General features: G+C 42.4%; 2 protein-coding genes across 2 annotated transcripts; both read right to left on the minus strand.

The window, feature by feature from the left end:
- Nucleotides 1-1191: 1191 nt before the first annotated feature.
- Nucleotides 1192-4318, minus strand: LOC122933866 (oocyte zinc finger protein XlCOF8.4-like). Its single transcript, XM_044288950.1, has 2 exons — nt 4262-4318; nt 1192-3356 (listed from the first exon to the last, which is right to left on the minus strand). The coding sequence occupies exon 2, from the start codon at nt 3322-3324 to the stop codon at nt 2071-2073; it is 1254 nt and encodes a 417-aa protein (XP_044144885.1). The 5' UTR covers nt 3325-3356; nt 4262-4318; the 3' UTR covers nt 1192-2070.
- A 35-nt stretch (nt 4319-4353) lies between these two features.
- Nucleotides 4354-15938, minus strand: LOC122935201. The gene is made up of 10 exons (XM_044290964.1): nt 15468-15938; nt 9170-9336; nt 8327-8497; nt 7582-7737; nt 7375-7498; nt 5213-5304; nt 5055-5133; nt 4860-4951; nt 4700-4778; nt 4354-4382 (listed from the first exon to the last, which is right to left on the minus strand). The coding sequence occupies exons 3-10, from the start codon at nt 8396-8398 to the stop codon at nt 4354-4356; spliced, it is 723 nt and encodes a 240-aa protein (XP_044146899.1). The 5' UTR covers nt 8399-8497; nt 9170-9336; nt 15468-15938.
- Nucleotides 15939-17914: the final 1976 nt, after the last annotated feature.

Genomic DNA, 17914 nt, shown 5'->3' on the forward strand with positions numbered 1-17914 from the left:
AACTTGTGCCCCAAAAAAATATTTTTCCATGAATTCACCATGCCCCTCATTGAATATCTTGGGGTGTCTTCTTTCCAAAATGGGGTCACATGTGGGGTATTTATACTGCCCTGGCATTTTAGGGGCCCTAAAGCGTGAGAAGAAGTCTGGGATCCAAATGTCTAAAAATGCCCTCCTAAAAGGAATTTGGGCCCCTTTGCGCATCTAGGCTGCAAAAAAGTGTCACACATGTGGTATCGCCGTACTCAGGAGAAGCTGGGCAATGTGTTTTGGGGTGTCATTTTACATATACCCATGCTGGGTGAGATAAATATCTTGGTCAAATGCCAACTTTGTATAAAAAAAATGGGAAAAGTTGTCTTTTGCCGAGATATTTCTCTCACCCAGCATGGGTATATGTAAAAAGACACCCCAAAACACATTCCCCAACTTCTCCTGAGTACGGTGATACCACATGTGTGACACTTTTTTGCAGCCTAGGTGGGCAAAGGGGCACACATTCCAAAGAGCACCTTTAGGATTTAACAGGGCATTTTTTACAGATTTTGATTTCAAACTACTTTGGGCCCCTAAAATGCCAGGGCAGTATATCTACCCCACAAGTGACCCCATTTTGGAAAGAAGACACCCCAAGGTATTTCATGATGGGCATAGTGAGTTCATGGAAGTTTTTATTTTTTGTCACAAGTTAGTGGAATATGAGACTTTGTAAGAAAAAAATAAATAAAAGAAAATCATAATTTTCCGCTAACTTGTGACAAAAAATAAAAAGTTCTATGAACTCACTATGCCCATCAGCGAATACCTTAGGGTGTCTACTTTCCAAAATGGGGTCATTTGTGTGGTGTTTGTACTGTCTGGGCATTGTAGAACCTCAGGAAACATGACAGGTGCTCAGAAAGTCAGAGCTGCTTCAAAAAGCGGAAATTCAAATTTTTGTACCATAGTTTGTAAACGCTATAACTTTTACCCAAACCATTTTTTTTTTTACCCATCAAAAAGATTGGAAATCAGCTTGCGGTAGACCTAGCAACATGGCGATGACCCTAAATATAGCAAGAAACCCACCGAGGAATGGCTGAGAGTTGATGAATGAGCAAATAAAGGCCTGGTTCTAAATCCTTCAAGATGCTGGGGAGATGTAAAACTGATTGGGAGCGTCTTCCATGCTCTGGATCTGCTCCTAGTTTTAGCTTACAGATAATGATATAAAATACTGACCAGAACACATAAGTGTGAATGAGACCTTATAATTAATGCCTGCTGGAGAATATTTTGCCCAAAAGTAAGTACCAGGTAAAAGGAAATGGAAGATCTGTTTTTTTGTTGTTGTTTTTTTGCAAATTATTGTAAATTCCTGTTTTATGTCCATCACCTTTATCTAAAGGTCAAATGTCCACATATGGTAGAAAAAAAAATAATACATGTTGTGTCCTTCCTTTTCCACTGTATCCCTCTGGATTGTCCTGCAGTGTGGGTGGAGGTATGAATACAGTAAGAAGAAGCAAGGTTCATGGGGACAAGTCATCATCAGTTGTCACTGCTCTCTCAATAAATGAAGCTCTTTGATTCTTCCTTATATCCACCATTCTTTGCCTCCATGGATTCCAGTCAGTTGACCTTAGATTATTTTCTATTCATTTTCATAGCAGTTACATATCCAGTCACACTGCATAAAGGCAGCCATCCCTTACACCCCCGTACCTGCCCCCTCCCTGGGGGCTCACAATCTAAAATTAGAAATAACCTCACAGTATAATTTTGGAGTGTGGAGTAAAACCACACAAAGATGGGGAGAACAGACAAACCTCATGCAGATGTTGCCCTTGATCAGATTTGAAGCCAGGACCCAAAGGCTACAATACTAACCACTGAGCTACCAGGTCTAACAAAGTAAATGTCATGTGGGTGTCTGGCAGATCCAGGCTAATGTCACCCTAAAAACAAACCTTATTTGGATGTTCAGTGTCTACGAATAACCTGATGGGTAAACTTAAAAATCCTTGTTTTGCTCTTATAGCATTTCCCACATTCCATACACCAATATGGTTTCTTCTCCACGTGAATCCTCTAATGAGTTTCAAAATTTGATTCCTCTTCTGTCTGAGTCTCTTTTCTGTGAACTCTCTCATGTCTAACAAGATTATGTTTCTGTGTATAACATTTCCCACATATGGAACATGCATACTTCTCTCCTGTGTGAGTCTTCTCATGTTTACCAAGAGCTGATGCATTTGTATAACATTTCCCACATTCTGAACAGGAATACGGCTTCTCTCCTGTGTGAATTCTCTCATGTACAACAAGATCGGATTTATATATAAAACATTTCCCACACTCTGAACATGTATACGGCTTCTCTCCTCTTTGACTTCTATGAAGTGCAATACGATATGCTTTATTTGAAAAACATTTCCCACAATCTGAGCAGGAGTATGGTTTGTCCGCTAAGTGACTTTGTCCGAGTGTAAAAAGACCTGAGATGTTTGTAATCTCTTTTCTGTGTCCACTACAGTTAAATCTTGTGTCCAATTCTGGACCTGCAGTTATGGTAACAATCTGTGCTTGGTCAGGAGAACGTTCCTCGTGATTAGAAGGATTATACGATAGATCTGGATTTGTGGTAACAATCTGTGATTGATGTGGAGAAGGTTCCTCATGATTAGGAGGACTGTGTGCTAGAACTGGATTTGCAATAATCTGTGATTGGTGTGGAGAAGATTCTTCATGGGTAGGAGGATTGTATGTTAAAACTGGATTTGTGATAATCTGTGATTGTTGTGGAGAAAGTTCTTCATGAGTAGGAGGATTGTATTTTAAAACTGGATTTGTGGTAATCATTTGTGATTGGTCTGGAGGAGGTTCCTTATGATGATGAGGATTATATGATAGAACTGGATTTCTGATAATCTGTGATTGGTGTGGAGAAGGTTCTTCATGACTAGGATTGTATGTTAAAACAGGATTTGTGGTAAACATCTGTGATTGATGTGGAGAAGGTCCCTCATGATTAGGAGGATTGTATGATAGAACTGGATTTCTGATAATCTGTGATTGGTGTGGAGAAGGTTCTTCATGACTAGGAGGATTGTATGATAGAACTGTATTTCTGATAATCTGTGATTGGTCAGGAGAAGGTTCCTCGTGATTAGGAGGATTGTATGTTAAAACTAGATTTGTGGTGAACATCTGTGATTGGTCTGGAGGAGGTTCCTTATGATGAGGAGGATTATATGATGGATCTGTTCTGTGAGGTCTTGGATGTACATTAAATGTAATAAATGTGTCTTCTGGAGAGCGTTGCATGACATCTTCTTTAAACATGAAGTTTCTCTTGGAGCTCTTACTGAGATTTTCTGTTACAATGAGAAATGGATTTTGTGATTTTTTTTTTAAACCAACAAGTAAAACAGTCAGTATTTGTATTAGGCTAGAAAAACATAGGGGGAGATTGATCAAACTGGTGTAAAGTAGAACTGGCTTAGTTGCCCATAGCCACCAATCAGATTCCTCCTTTAATTTTTCAGAGCTCCTTTGGAAAATGAAAGGTGGAATCTGATTGGTTGCTATGGGCAACTAAGCCAGTTCTACTTTACACCAGTTTGATAAATCTCCACCGTAGTTTTTTTAGTCAAAGCCATATATGGATCCAGCAGAAAAGAGAAGCATAATACAATCTTGGTTTTGCCTCAAAAATTACCATAAAAAATGCACAAAATACAATGATTCCCTCTTTGGATAACAGTATAAAACATATCAATGATCTTGGATTTTGCTCTACACTCAGTGACCTATATGATGGCTTTATAAAACTTATCCGACAAGTGCCACAACCTCGTCTGGCACTGAAGCCTGGCCTATTCCGACACACTTAACCCTTTAATTTCTAATTTCATACAGGATGAGAGTTGACATTTTCATTTGTACCATTTTTGGGTACATACAAATTTGAAAACTTCAATTTTGTTTCAGTTTTTTCTGTGATGAAGGCTAAAAGCAATTTTAAAAATAATTTTCAGTCTCATCAATCGACCATCATAGCACAGTGTCAGCTGTAATAAAGAGCCGACATCTTCTGCTGATGCTTCTGGATTCACGCAGTCCACATACGGCTGTTTAGACCTTTACAATAACATCATACATCTACAGAGTATATGTCACTAAGAGGTTAATATGTTGGCCATGGGTGCCTCAATGGATGACATGGGTATAACCCTTCAAGAAACCTCCCAATTCCCTTCCTCCATTCATGATTCCATACCTGTGGTAACATCTCCTGGAATGTCCTCCTCCACTTTACTCTTACACGGGGGATCGCCCATCATCCGCTCTTCTTCATCCTCCACTTTAATTTCAGTCACATGTTCCCCCTGATTTGTCATCTGTAACAATTCAGGACAATACAGCAGACAGGTCGGAAATCTAACAGATCCACATAAGAGACCCCCACAATCTATGACCCCTCTATGACTGCAGGACCCCCCTATATAGATGTGTATAGGGCTTAGCTCCATCTACCTGATGGTTCTCTGGGAGCTTCTCCTCTGGACAGTCCTGGGAATACAGAGGACGGGGACATCTCTCGGGGGGATTTCCTTCTATGAGTGCATCTGTAGGAAACACACAGAGACAGGAGAGATTATTACATGTAATGATAAGGTGATGGGAGTTGTATAGACTTGATGTCTCCTCTCCTTACACTGATGATCGCCGCAAAAATCTGTCTCCTCTTCTGCTTCTTCCATCACCTCAACCTTAATATCAATCAGATTTTCATCCTAAACAAGAAGAAAATGTAAAATAATCTTTGGTTCCATCACTTTCTGGTCAGATTCTGTGGAGACTTCAGCTCCATCTACCTGATGGTTCTCTGGGAGCTTCTCCTCTGGACGGTCCTGGGAATACAGAGGACAGGGACATCTCTCAGGTGGATTTCTTTCTATGAGTCCATCTGTAGGAAACACACAGGGACAGGAGGGACTGATTACATGTTATAATGATATTATGGGAGTAGTATCCAGGTGACCCATGACAGCCCCCCCCCTCCTCCTTACACTGTTGCTCGCCCCATAAATCCATCTCTTCTTCTGCTTCATCTTTAACCTCAACCTTCACATCAATCATATTTTCATCCTTAACAAGAAAAATGTGAAACAATCTTTGGTTCAATCCCTTTCTGGTCAGATTCTGGGGAGACTTCAGCTCCATCTACCTGATGGTTCTCTGGGAGCTTCTCCTCTGGACAGTCCTGGGAATATAGAGGATGGGGACATCTCTCGGGGGGATTTCTCCTCCTAGATTCATCTGTGGAGACACAAGCACACAGTGACTGAATCTATGGCCTCCTGTATATCTGTCAGACACTTCTCTCAGCTCCTTTTTTTTGTAGGTCTAGTGATCAGGGCCTAAATGTCACCCCACTCCTAGTCATCCTTGAGCAAATCCACTGATTAAGGGAAAATGGAGCCCATGACATATTGTGGAACCTCCACATCTGGAACTCTCAGAGCATCTATTACTAGAAGTCACATGTCTGTTCTGACAGGGACTACAAACTGGAGGTAGACTTAGAAAAGAGCCCAGTGATCCGACCTTCTCCTCTAATCACGTATAGTTGTGGTCAAAATGATTGGTACCCTTGACTTTTTAGTAAAAAAAAACGCTAATATATTCAGAAATAAGTGAATATGGACCAGTTTTGTATTATTAGAATATTTAATATCAATATGGATGGGATTGCAGGCCCCTTCCGTAATACTTGGTCAGTGATGGCCTCCACACGTTTTGTGGAGACCTCGGTGAGCTTCTTGCACCCATCTTGCCGATTCCTTTCTCAACAGCAGATTTCTGCTCTCTCCAAAGAGTTTCATTTTTATTGAGAGCAGGTCTCATCAATGACCAGTTTAAAACTGTCCATTTTTTTTAAATCCATTTCTGTGCTCTTTTGAATGTTTTGCTGTGGGTAACTATCCGGCTGTATGATCCATATTGCTTGACCTAGTTTTCTTCACTTGGGAGCACATTTGGCTCTAAAATCCTCTGATAATACTCTGATTACACGATTCCTGTAAGCCATTCAAGGCCTCCATCGGCAGGAGCACAGAAGCCCCACCAAATGATGGCTCATCCATGTTTCTCTGTAGGTCGGAGCACTTTTCTTTACAGCTTCATTTTGTCTATAGACATAACTCTGGTATGAATTGCCAAAGAGCTCCAATTTGGTTTCAGCTGTCCACAGAACGTTTTCCCAGAAGGTTTCTGGTTTGTCTGTGTAACCTTTGACAAAGTTCAGTTACTCGTTTTAGGTTTCCTTTAACCAGTGGGGCAGTCCTCTACCTTCTCCCATAGTGCCCAGTTTTGGTCAGTGTGAGAAGTATGAAAGCATCATTCCAGTTCTCTCCAGCTCAGCTTGGAGCTGACGAGTTGTTGTACGTGCATGCTTTGACACATTTCGAACCAGCCTTTGTAGAGGTCTTTGAAGATGGTCTTGTACTCTTTAAATACTGCGAGCACCGGTGCCTTCTCGAACAGCTGATCAGTGGGGATCTCAGTGCCTGACCCCCACCAAGCAGATACTCCTAACCTATGCTGAGAATAGGTTATCACAGTTATTGTTTAATCACAGTTCAGTCTGATTTCTTGTTTCAAGCTGCACACAGGCTGCCATTAATACTTTCCTGATCTTAAATTTTCTGTCGTTTTTTCTGCCAATTTTTCATGCTATTTTTGTGGTTTCTGTATCAAATAGATACATTTCTATAGATTCAACTAGTTTTACTAAACAATTCACTTCAGAAGATATTTTAAATGGTGCACATAATAATTAGGGGTGCCAATAATGTTGACCGCAACTCAAGTTATATCCAAACAACTTATATCTTCTCTGCTTGTGGAGTGACTAGAGGATCCCAGACATGAGGGGCAGGAGAACTACTGGAAAGTGACTATGGAATAAGGGCGTGTTCACACCACGTCTGAGCCTTCCAGGTAGATATCAGGAGGGTTTCCTAATGTAGATCTCTGATAGAAGGAGGTGACGTCTCCCCTGTACAGTCCTATCATTCTATATAGTCATACAGGGGCAGACGTCACCCATAAGCCCCATGTATACGGCACGGTGCAGGTTTTCCCGCAGGACCCTCTGTATAGAATAGTGTCATCTACTGTACCGGCCGATGGAGGCCATGAGGACACTATATCTATCAGTAGGATGTAGCCTATGGAGAAGTGTGATGCAAATGTAGGCTCTAACGTGATGTGACCAGAGAATAACATGTGGAGATCCTACATTACATGTCATTACACACGTGTACACACTGCACATGACCGGCCTGAGGCTCTAACACGGCCTCTTCTCACCTCATCTCTTCTTACCTGGTGATGTTAGAGGCCGGGGAGCCTCCATCATGGCCTCCTTGTACAGATCCTTGTGTCCTTCTACGTACTCCCACTCCTCCATGGAGAAATAGACCACCACATCCTGACACCTTACAGGAACCTGACAACACAATGACACCGTCATCACCCAGACCCCTCCAGTGCTGTTACTGGAGAATTTCCCAGCATTCCCAGCAGTGTCACCTCTCCAGTCAGCAGCTCCATCATCTTGTGGGTGAGTTCTAGGATCTTCTGCTCATGTATCAGGGGGGGAGGCTCTGTGATGGGGGTCCTGCTCCACCCTCCTGACTCATGGATGATGGGAGTCCCCCCCGAAGTCTTCTTCACTATGGTGTAATCCTGTGGATGGAGAGAGACACTTAGGGAAAGAAATTCCTTCCTGACTCCAGATCTACACTCAGAATCCCTCCCTGGATCATGGCCCCATCTCCAGTAATCTAGTCACTAGAAGCTGGAATATTATTACCCTCCAGGCCCCTTGTAAACTCTTCTAGAGAATTCTCCATGACTCCTTCCTCTGACAGAGAGCTCCATAGTCTCACTGCTCTTACAGTAAAGACTCCTCTTCTATGTTGTTGGAGAAACCTTCTTTCCTCTAGAGGCCTCCTTGTTATAGTCCAGTATCATCTAGATTTCAGACTAGTAGTAGAAATCCTCCCTGCAAGTCACAATCCGGCCATTTCCTCCTCTGCTTCTTCTCCTCCTAGGTACCACATGCCTACTTACCTTCTCATGGCTATTGGTCGCCCATGATACATCACTGGCCATACTGGTGGCTGATCTTCAGGTTCTCTGTCACTTGGAAGGTCGGGAGGCCATTCTACAGGACCCCGGACTCTTCCTATCACTTCCTATGATGGATTCTGCTTCCTGATATCTGACTTGTAACAGAATACAATAAAGAGGACAGAAATCTAGAATACTTTACCTCTCCACTCAACAGGTAGATGATCTCCAAGGTGAAGTCTAATATTCTTCTGCTGATCTCCTTCCTGTCCATTCTTGGTGGTCATTCAGGAAATGAGGAGAAATCTGGAGGAGCTGGGGGCTTCTAGTACTGTGGAGGCTTTTATGAGGTGAGGAAAAGCTAGAAATCAACCTGGGGACAACAGCATTAGTGAGATCCAGAAGGGAACTTATTGAGCCTGGCGAGACTCAGCTTCTAAGCAGTGGAATAATGATTGCAGTAGCAGGGGATGCAACGACAGAACCCAAATGGGAAATGGGTCCTGCCAGTGTTCAGTGCTATTTTCAACCTAAAGTAAAAACAAAAATATCTAGATAGAGTATGGAATACGAAGCTTTAGTATAAAAATTGCTATACAGATTTATTAAATTACGATTAAAAATTACAATTAAAAATTAGTGACACATGATTGATACATAGTTAATAACACATAATTAGTGACACATAGTTAATAACATATAACACCTTCATAAAAATTAGGGATCCTGTAAATATTGGTAATTAGGTTAAATGCTTGTGATATGATCATATAATTGCAATATTTGGTCATATATCGCCAATATATCTCAAAGAAAATACGCTTGTGACTGGTTATGGAATTGTCGCAAAAAAGTTTTTTGTTCATATGGTCATAATGCGTAGTTGTAAAAAAAAGACTGTGACAGCAACAGCAATTGGTCAATAAGTCATTTTCATGGTCTTACCAGACTTAAGGTAATAGAAGTGGCCACTTAAAATTTTCTTTTAAAAAGTCACCAAGTAATTTAAAAAAGTATTTTAAGCCTGTGGTTTAATTTACATTACCTCTCCTTCAGGTTGGGGTGCCCGTCTCTGCTTTGGTTGTGGAGCGGTGCCTGGGTGCACTGTCCCTCTTAGTTCAGATATGTGAGGCGATGTGAGAGACGCCAGCGTCTCATGTTGTCTATCAAGCGGTGTCACATCTGGCGTCCCACGTGATCGGAACTCCGGACCTGGAAAATGGAGCGATCCGTGTCTTACTTTTTTCCGGCACTTCTGTTTGTAGAGTTGAGCTTCTAATTGTTGGGCGTTTGCCGCATTATCACACTGCTTTTATCCCCTTAAGGACTCAGCCCTATTTCACCTTAAGGACCAGGCCATTTTTTGCAAATCTGACCAGTGTCACTTTAAGTGCTGATAACTTTAAAACGCTTTTACTTACCCAGGCCGTTCTGAGATTGTTTTTTTGTCACATATTGTACTTCATGGCACTGGTAAAATAAAGTAAAAAAAAACATTTTTATTTATAAAAAAATACCAAATTTACCAAAAATTTGTAAAAAAATTGCTAATTTCCAAGTTTTAATTTCTCTACTTCTATAATACCTAGTAATACCTCCAAAAATAGTTATTACTTTACATTTCCCATATGTCTACTTCATGTTTGAATTATTTTGGGAATGATATTTTATTTTTTGGGGATGTTACAAGGCTTAGAAGTTTAGAAGCAAATCTTGAAATTTTTCAGAAATTTTCAAAAACCCAATTTTTAGGGACCAGTTCAGGTCTGAAGTCACTTTGTGAGGCTTGCATAATAGAAATCACCCAAAAATGACCCCATTCTATAAACTACACCTCTCAATGTATTCAAAACTGATTTTACAAACTGTGTTAACTCTTTAGGTGTTCCACAAGAATTAATGGAAAATAGAGATACAATTTCAAAATTTCACTTTTTTGGCAGACAAGGGTTAACAGCCAAACCAAACTCAATATTTATGGCCCTGATTCTGTAGTTTACAGAAACACCCCATATGTGGTCGTAAACTACTGTACAGGCAGCAAGAAAATTTAGACTAAAACCTTCAGGATCACAGGTGCATATCCATGAGGCAAACATAATTACAAAAAACAAAATGGCTGCACTCCATTATATATACAAACAATAGAGCTAGGAAATGGGGGTCATTCTAGATAAAAGTGGTACAATACCGACTTTAAATGAGTAATGGAAGCTCTTAGCGCACATACGTGTCGGGCCCATCTACCAGGCGCCCAGGGACTTCTGAGCAGAATATTTTTGTAGCTGGTTCCTACACTGCCCTGAATATTGTAGGCTTAGGTAAGTCCAAAGTGAGGCAGTTTCTTTAGTGATAGGGACCCATCTGCGGAAGCCACCTTGACGCCTGGTAGATGGGCCCGACATGTATGTGTGCTAAGAGCTTCCATTATTCATGTATACTCATTTATAGTCGGTATTGTACCACTTTTATCTAGAATGACCCCCATTTCCTAGCTCTATTGTTTGTATATATGATGTGTGCAGCCATTTTGTTTTTTGTAACTACTGTACGGGCACACGGCAGGGCGCAGAAGGAAAGGAATACCATATGGTTTTTGGAAGGCAGATTTTGCTGGACTGTTTTTTTTTTTTTTTACACCGTGTCCCATTTGAAGCCCCCCCTGATGCCACCCTAGAGTAGAAACTCCATAAAAGTGATCCCATCTAAGAAACTACACCCCTCAAGGTATTCAAAACTGATCTTACAAACGTTGTTAACCCTTTAGGCGTTCCACAAGAATTAATGGAAAATAGAGATACAATTTCAAAATTTCACTTTTTTGGCACATTTTCCATTTTAATATTTTTTTTCTAGTTACAAAGCAAGGGTTAACAGCCAAACAAAACTCAATATTTATGGCCCCGATTCTGTAGTTTACAGAAACACCCCATATGTGGTCGTAAACAGCTGTACCGGCACACGGCAGGGCGCATAAGGAAAGGAATGCCATACGGTTTTTGGAAGGCAGATTTTGCTGAACTGTTTTTTTTTACACCATGTCCCATTTGAAGCCTCCCCTGATGCACCCCTAGAGTAGAAACTCCCAAAAAGTGGCCCCATTTTAGAAACTATGGGATAGGGTTGCAGTATTGTTGGTACTAGTTTAGGGTACATATGATTTTTGGTTGCTCTATATTACACTTTTTGTGAGGCAAGGTAACAAGAAATAGCTGTTTTGGCACCATTTTTATTTTTTGTTATTTACAACATTTATCTGACAGGTTATATCATGTGGTATTTTTATAGACCAGGTTGTCACGGATGCGGCGATACCTAATATGTATACTTTTTTTATTTATGTAAGTTTTACACAATGATTTCTTTTTTGAAGCAAAATAAATTATGTTTTAGTGTTTCCATAGTCTGAGAGCCATAATTTTTTCAGTTTTTCGGCGATTACCTTAGGTAGGGTATGATTTTTGCGGGATGAGATGACGGTTTGATTGAAACTATTTTGGGGGGGCATATGACTTTTTGATCGCTTGCTATTACACTTTTTGTGATGTAAGGTGACAAAAAATGGTTTATTTAGCACCGTTTTTGCTTTTTATTTTTTACGGTGTTCATCTGAGGGGTTAGGTCATGTGATATTTTTATAGAGCCGGTCGATATGAATGCGGCGATACCAAATATGTATACTTTTTTTTATTTATGTAAGTTTTAGACAATAACAGCTTTTTTAAAACAAAAAAAATGATGTTTTAGTGTCTCCATATTCTGAGCCATAGTTTTTTTTTTTTTTGGGCAATTGTCTCAGGAAGGGGATCATTTTTTGCGGGATGAGGTGACGGTTAGATTAGTACTATTTTGGTGGGCAAACACCTTTTTGATCGCTTGCTGTTGTACTTTTTGTGATGTAAGGTGACAAGTGACAAAAAAATTGTTTATTTAGCACAGTTTTTATTTTTTACAGTGTTCATCTGAGGGGTTAGGTCATGTGATATGTTTATAGAGCCAGTCGATACGGACGCGGCGATACCTAATATGTATAATTTTTTTTTTTCCCCTATTTTTTACCAATTTCTTTTTTACTTTATTTGGGGAAAATTACTTTTTTGTTTATTTTTACTTGAAACTTTAATTTTTTGGGGGGAAAACTTTATTTTTTCACTTTATGTTTTGTCCCACTTTTGGACTTGAACTTTTGGGGGTCTAATCCTTTACAATGCATTCCAATACTTCTGTATTGGAAAGCATTGGCTGTATGAGTAATACAGTGTGTATTACTCATACAGCTTCCGGCCTGTGAGATCCAGGGGGCTGGATCTCACAGGCTCGTCACCGGAAGGCAGCGCGATGCCTTCCATGCCATCGGGTCCCCCCCTCAGCCCCATGGGGACCCGATCGCACCGCCGCCGCAACATTGAATTGCTGCAAACCGCAGGTCTGAATTGACCTGCGGTTTGCGGCGATCGCCGACACGGGGGCGGGTCACGGGACCCCCCCCCCGCGCATTTAGCCGAGGTGCCTGCTCAATGATTTGAGCAGACACCTTGTTCCAATCACCACCCGCCGGTGATCGGAACAACACATGACGTACCGGTACGTCATGTGTCCTTAAGGACTCGGGAAACATGCCGTACCGATACTTCACGTGTCCGTAAGGGATTAAAACCAGGCGCGTTTCGGAGTGTCACACTCCTTCCTCAGTGGTTGGCACTGTCCATGCACTCTAGTAAGTCACAGGCAGCTTTAGGACTACTAGAGGTCAGGAGCACTCCGATGATGTCAGTGTCCTGGGACACAAAAGGTATGATGGACACCATGAAGTAAGAAAAGGATCTGGCTGCTCGTTCTGGGAATAGGGAGAGGGGTAAGTTTAAAACTTTTATTTTCAAACAAAGGAGGGTATGTTTATAATGTGGTGGCACAAAGGGGGACCTTACTCTATTGTTGGGCACAAAAAGAGGCATTGCTGTGTAGGGAGCACAAAAGAGCACCCATTACTGTGGGGGACGTCTGGGCACTATTACTGTATTGGGAGAACTATGACTGTTTGTGGCGTAAGAAGGGGTATGTTTGCTCTCTGGGGCACCAAGGGGTATATCTGTTGGTGTGTGTTGGGGGGGGGGCAGTTAAAAGGTTTGCCTTGGACCCTTAAGGCTCTAGTAACACCCTGGCTTCTCAGAGCCTCCACCACGGATATTAACATATACCTAAAAGTTCACGTATTTTTTTATTTTTTTTATAGAATAAGCTGTCATATGTGTAAACATGAGTAATAACACTATATCTGACCATTACAGGAATTAACATCACAACACCAAGAAGGAAAAGTCGAATTATAGAAATCATAAGATCGGTAGACATGCTAATGAAATGCTAATGATAAGAAAATGGAAGCATATTATTTAAAACATCTTGAAGTATGAGAGAGATGTGTAAAAACACATGCATTTCCAGGCCTTGGCATGCTATCAGTGAAGTTATTAATAGTCGTCTGAGGAATGTACTGCCATCCTGAATGCACTCGGGCACGCAAATCATCAAGATCGGCTGCTAGGAGCTCTTTTTCAATTGAAGACCAATCATGTCCCAGATCTGCTCGATAGTAGAAAAGTCTGGAGACGCTGCAGGCCATGGTAGCATGAAAAACGTGGGCTGGCATTGTCCTGTTGAAATACGACTCTTGAGACACTTGAAAGTAATGGCCATACCACTGACTCCACGACCAAATCAATGTAACTCTAAGCTGTTATTGTACCTGAAATGAAGCCTAGGTCCAGCTAGTTTAAATTATAACAACCCACGATAACCTTGGGAGTAAGACCGGTGTGATGTTCCCTTGTAAAGGCCTCTTCATGGTGCTGGCCAGGTGGTCTCCAGACCAATCTCCAGCTATCATTGTGTCAGATACAAAAGCAGGACTCATCACTGAAGAGGATAGACCTCCATTCCAGCTTATATTGCCCTCTTGCTGTGAACCATGGTAGCGGTGGCATTAGGTTAATAAAACACCTGTAACTGATCATCTGTGTCATAGCCCAATGTCGTGCAGACGGCTTCTGATGGTTTGTGTAGACACTGTATGCCGCCCAAGGCTTGGGATGTGACAAATTCACTTGCAGTACAGAATGGATCACTACGTGCCATTCTTCTAATCAGAAGATCCGTCCATGTAGAGGTTCTCCTCTCTGCACCACTTGCTATCATTACAGTTTGTCATTGTTTTCCCAAGCACCGGAACACGTAACGTTGAGCAGAGCTAACATCTCTGCCTAGGAGCGTAGCGATCTTCTGGAGTGATAAACCAAGGCCTCTCAGGTCAACTATTCTGTCCCTCTCAGTGTGTGACAAGTGATGATAACTGGCATGTTGACAAACAGAAGGCATCACACAATCATCCCACATGACCTGATCCGACTTTTGAGGTTTCATGTAACCATGTAACCAAAAAAACTTTGCTTTCAATTTGTCATTTATGCCCCTCCCATATGCCACAGATTGGTGCTAGGTGCTTGAAAATGTGATCATTTGACATCCATTCCTGGTGTTTCAATTCCAATGTTGAAGATTGTGACTTTTACCAGACATTTTTGTCATTTTCTCTTTGGCATGCCTGATCTCTAATCTTATCTCTGAACTGGAGAGTGGAGACTCCATAAAATAGACAGCAGATTCTGCTCTCACTCCGGCAGAATCACTCAGGCCATTATAGAGGAGTCCTGAGCAGTATAAATGTGAATAAAGCACAGATATAAGACTCCTTTATCCTTCTGCACCTGTACAATGATGAGACACACAAGAGGGAGCTCAGACAGAGCCTGCGCCAAGCGCTTCAACGGGAATCTGCGCAGTCAGACATCTTAAGAAGCGGAGTAGAAGCAGACTGGGCACGAGCAGGGCACTTCCTCCGGTGTCTGCGCGGTACAAGTGATGATGCGAGATGGGACAGGAGAAAGTGGAGCTGAATAACACTGAGTATGTGCAAGACGCGTCCAGAGAGTCTGCGCCGTACAATGGGGAGCGATCAACGCCGAATGGATCAACCACTGTACGGGCAACCACTATATGCCGTCATATGAACGTGCCACGAACAGCACCGTGTACAGCTGGAGAGGCATCCAAAAAACTATCAGCAAAACAGGAACCAGACAAAAGGAAGCTTATACAACGGAACCACAGAATGATGGAAAAGTGGCCGACCTCTGTGAGCTAAAATCTTATGAAACTGCAATTTCCTTATTCAACTTCATCCCTGTTGGCAGCTACCAGCAGTAAATGGCAGGAAGATCCAAAGGTGACATGTACTCACCGCAGCCAAAAAACACCTCACAAAAACCTGTCCGATGGGCACTTACCTTCTACTGGAGCCACGCGCCGAGTGTTCTCATCAGTCCCAGCACAGGGCCGGTGTGAATGTATCCTGGGGGCCACAGCCAGCAAGAGCTGTCTATATATCCTCTGTATACGGGGTCGGTGGGAATGTATCCTGAGGGCCACAGCCAGTGAGGGCTGTATATATATATATCCTCTGTATACGGGGCCGGTGTGAATGTATCCTGGGGCCACAGCCAGCGAGGGCTGTATATATATCCTCTGTATACGGGGTCGGTGTGAATGTATCCTGGGGCCACAGCCAGCGAGGGCTGTATATATATCCTCTGTATACGGGGCCGGTGTGAATGTATCCTGGGGGCCACAGCCAGCGAGGGCTGTATATATATATATATATATATATATATCCTCTGTATACGGGGCCACAGGGCTCTGCTAATGGCTGATACCAGAGAGAAGAAGAGGCTCCAGACTCCACAGCAGTGACTACCGACCAGGACCTGCTCTGTATCTGCTGCACTGCAAGAGCTGAAGGACCTGGGATGATGTCACTGTCATGTGATCAGGAGGGGCGGAGCTTAGCAGTGGAGGGAAGTGGTCCTGAAGGCGTTGTGATGATGTCACCATCATGTGATCAGCGCAAGAGGGTGCAGAACTTTGTACCGAGAAGAAATGGAGATGAGTAGAGTCTAAACTCCATAACGCCTCACATCTGGTGGCATTAGAGGCAGAGCTTGTTCAGAGCTCGGTTGCATTTCTTCCCTCCCAGAATTCCAGAGGAGCATGTATGGCCTATAAGTCTCCTCACACTGATTAAGGTGCTCTCTCCCTAAAGAGAGTTAGTTCCCCCCTTGCTTAAACTCCATAAGTGACAGATTCAGTGTAAGAGCCAGAGAAATGCTGGGAGTTATAGTCCTCTCCTTTTATACCTCTGTCTTTTTTGTCCACTGATATCACATAATAACAGGCTGGGCATAACATAGTACATAGTACATAAGGCCGAAAAAAGACATTTGTCCATCCAGTTTGGCCTGTTATCCTGCTGGGAATTTTAGTCCTCTGCTCTGATATCTCTATGTAATGTTTAAAGAACTACAACCCCAGGCATGTTCAGCCTGTTATTATATCACAGGACATTAGAGGAGGAGGTATAAGAGGAGAGGACTACAACTCCCATCATGTCCAGGCTCTTATTATGTGATATCAGAGGATATTACAGGAGGAGGGGGACTACAACTCCCAGCATGTCCCACATTGTGACACCACTAAAGCCCATACAGGTCCTTCACCAATTCGTCAGCACTGCTGGGCTCTCTCTCTCAGTGGGTAAATGAGGTGGAGTGTAATGATGGTGCAGAGTCATTCTCCAGCCGAAGATGGAGATAACGAGACCCTTGACTGAATGCAGGATGTCTGTCTGCTTTCTGCAGAGCAGATTATGCTTCATTTTTCTTGTTTTTCAGGGTTTAGGTTTCCTTTATTGCAAAATCTGTTTTAATTTCAAAGAGTTCACTTACTTTTTCTTACAACCATGTGTGAAACCACCTCAATTCTGCTGTATTCCTGAGTGAGAGGGCCGAACTGCAGATATAGCAAGAGCTAATGAGAAATTAGAGACAGCCGGGCATCAGAACACAGAGTGAGGAGAGGAGGTAATGGCTAAAATGGGAGTAGTCCATTGTCCAGTCCCATTATGCTGACCTCTTCCTACTTTCGATAGATTCTTCTCATGTGACTGCATTGTTACTGTTCTGCTCCTAAATTTCTAAATTTTGATTTTAATTATTTTGTAAATCCACCTTTGGCTTTCAGCACGGCCTGAATTCTTCTGGGCATGCTCTCGATCAGATTCAAGCGTGTCTCACCAGAAATCTGTTCCCAGGTCTCTTCTACGCGTTCCCAGTGTTGGTGCATTCTGGTCGACACACTTGAGTATGAATACAGCTTTTCTTCACCTCTCCCCACAAGTGTTGGATTGTGTTGAGGTCTAGGGACAATCCAGCACCTCTACTTCATTATCATGGAACCATTTCTTCGCCAATTTTGACGTATGCTTTGGGTCCTGTGGCAATGTGAACATTGAGGTGTTGTTTCCCCAGGTTCCAGTCCGGGACTTAGGGCATGCTCATATCCAGGGATCCTATTTAATCCTGCTACTGGATCTTGGGTGTGTCTGTGTGCAGCAGAGGCCTGGGAAGGCTCTGTACAAGTGGGCTCAGCTGAGCTGGCTGAGGGGCCACGGGGCTAGGTGCTAGCCTGAACTTTGGGGGACTCCGCGAGGTCTTGGAATCGACGGACCTTATTCTCATGACTCCCCCATTTCCAATCTTCTACTGTCCACTGTTAATACTTTTTTGCAAACTCGAACCGATGCTTCTTATGAGAATATTGAAGTCAAGGCTTCTGCACATTTTTTCGGGCCACCATTCCAGACTTGTGTAATGCGAGTCACACGGTGCTTGCACAGACA

This window comes from Bufo gargarizans, chromosome 4, assembly GCF_014858855.1.
Source record: "Bufo gargarizans isolate SCDJY-AF-19 chromosome 4, ASM1485885v1, whole genome shotgun sequence".
In the NCBI taxonomy this organism is placed as follows: Eukaryota; Metazoa; Chordata; class Amphibia; order Anura; family Bufonidae; genus Bufo; species Bufo gargarizans.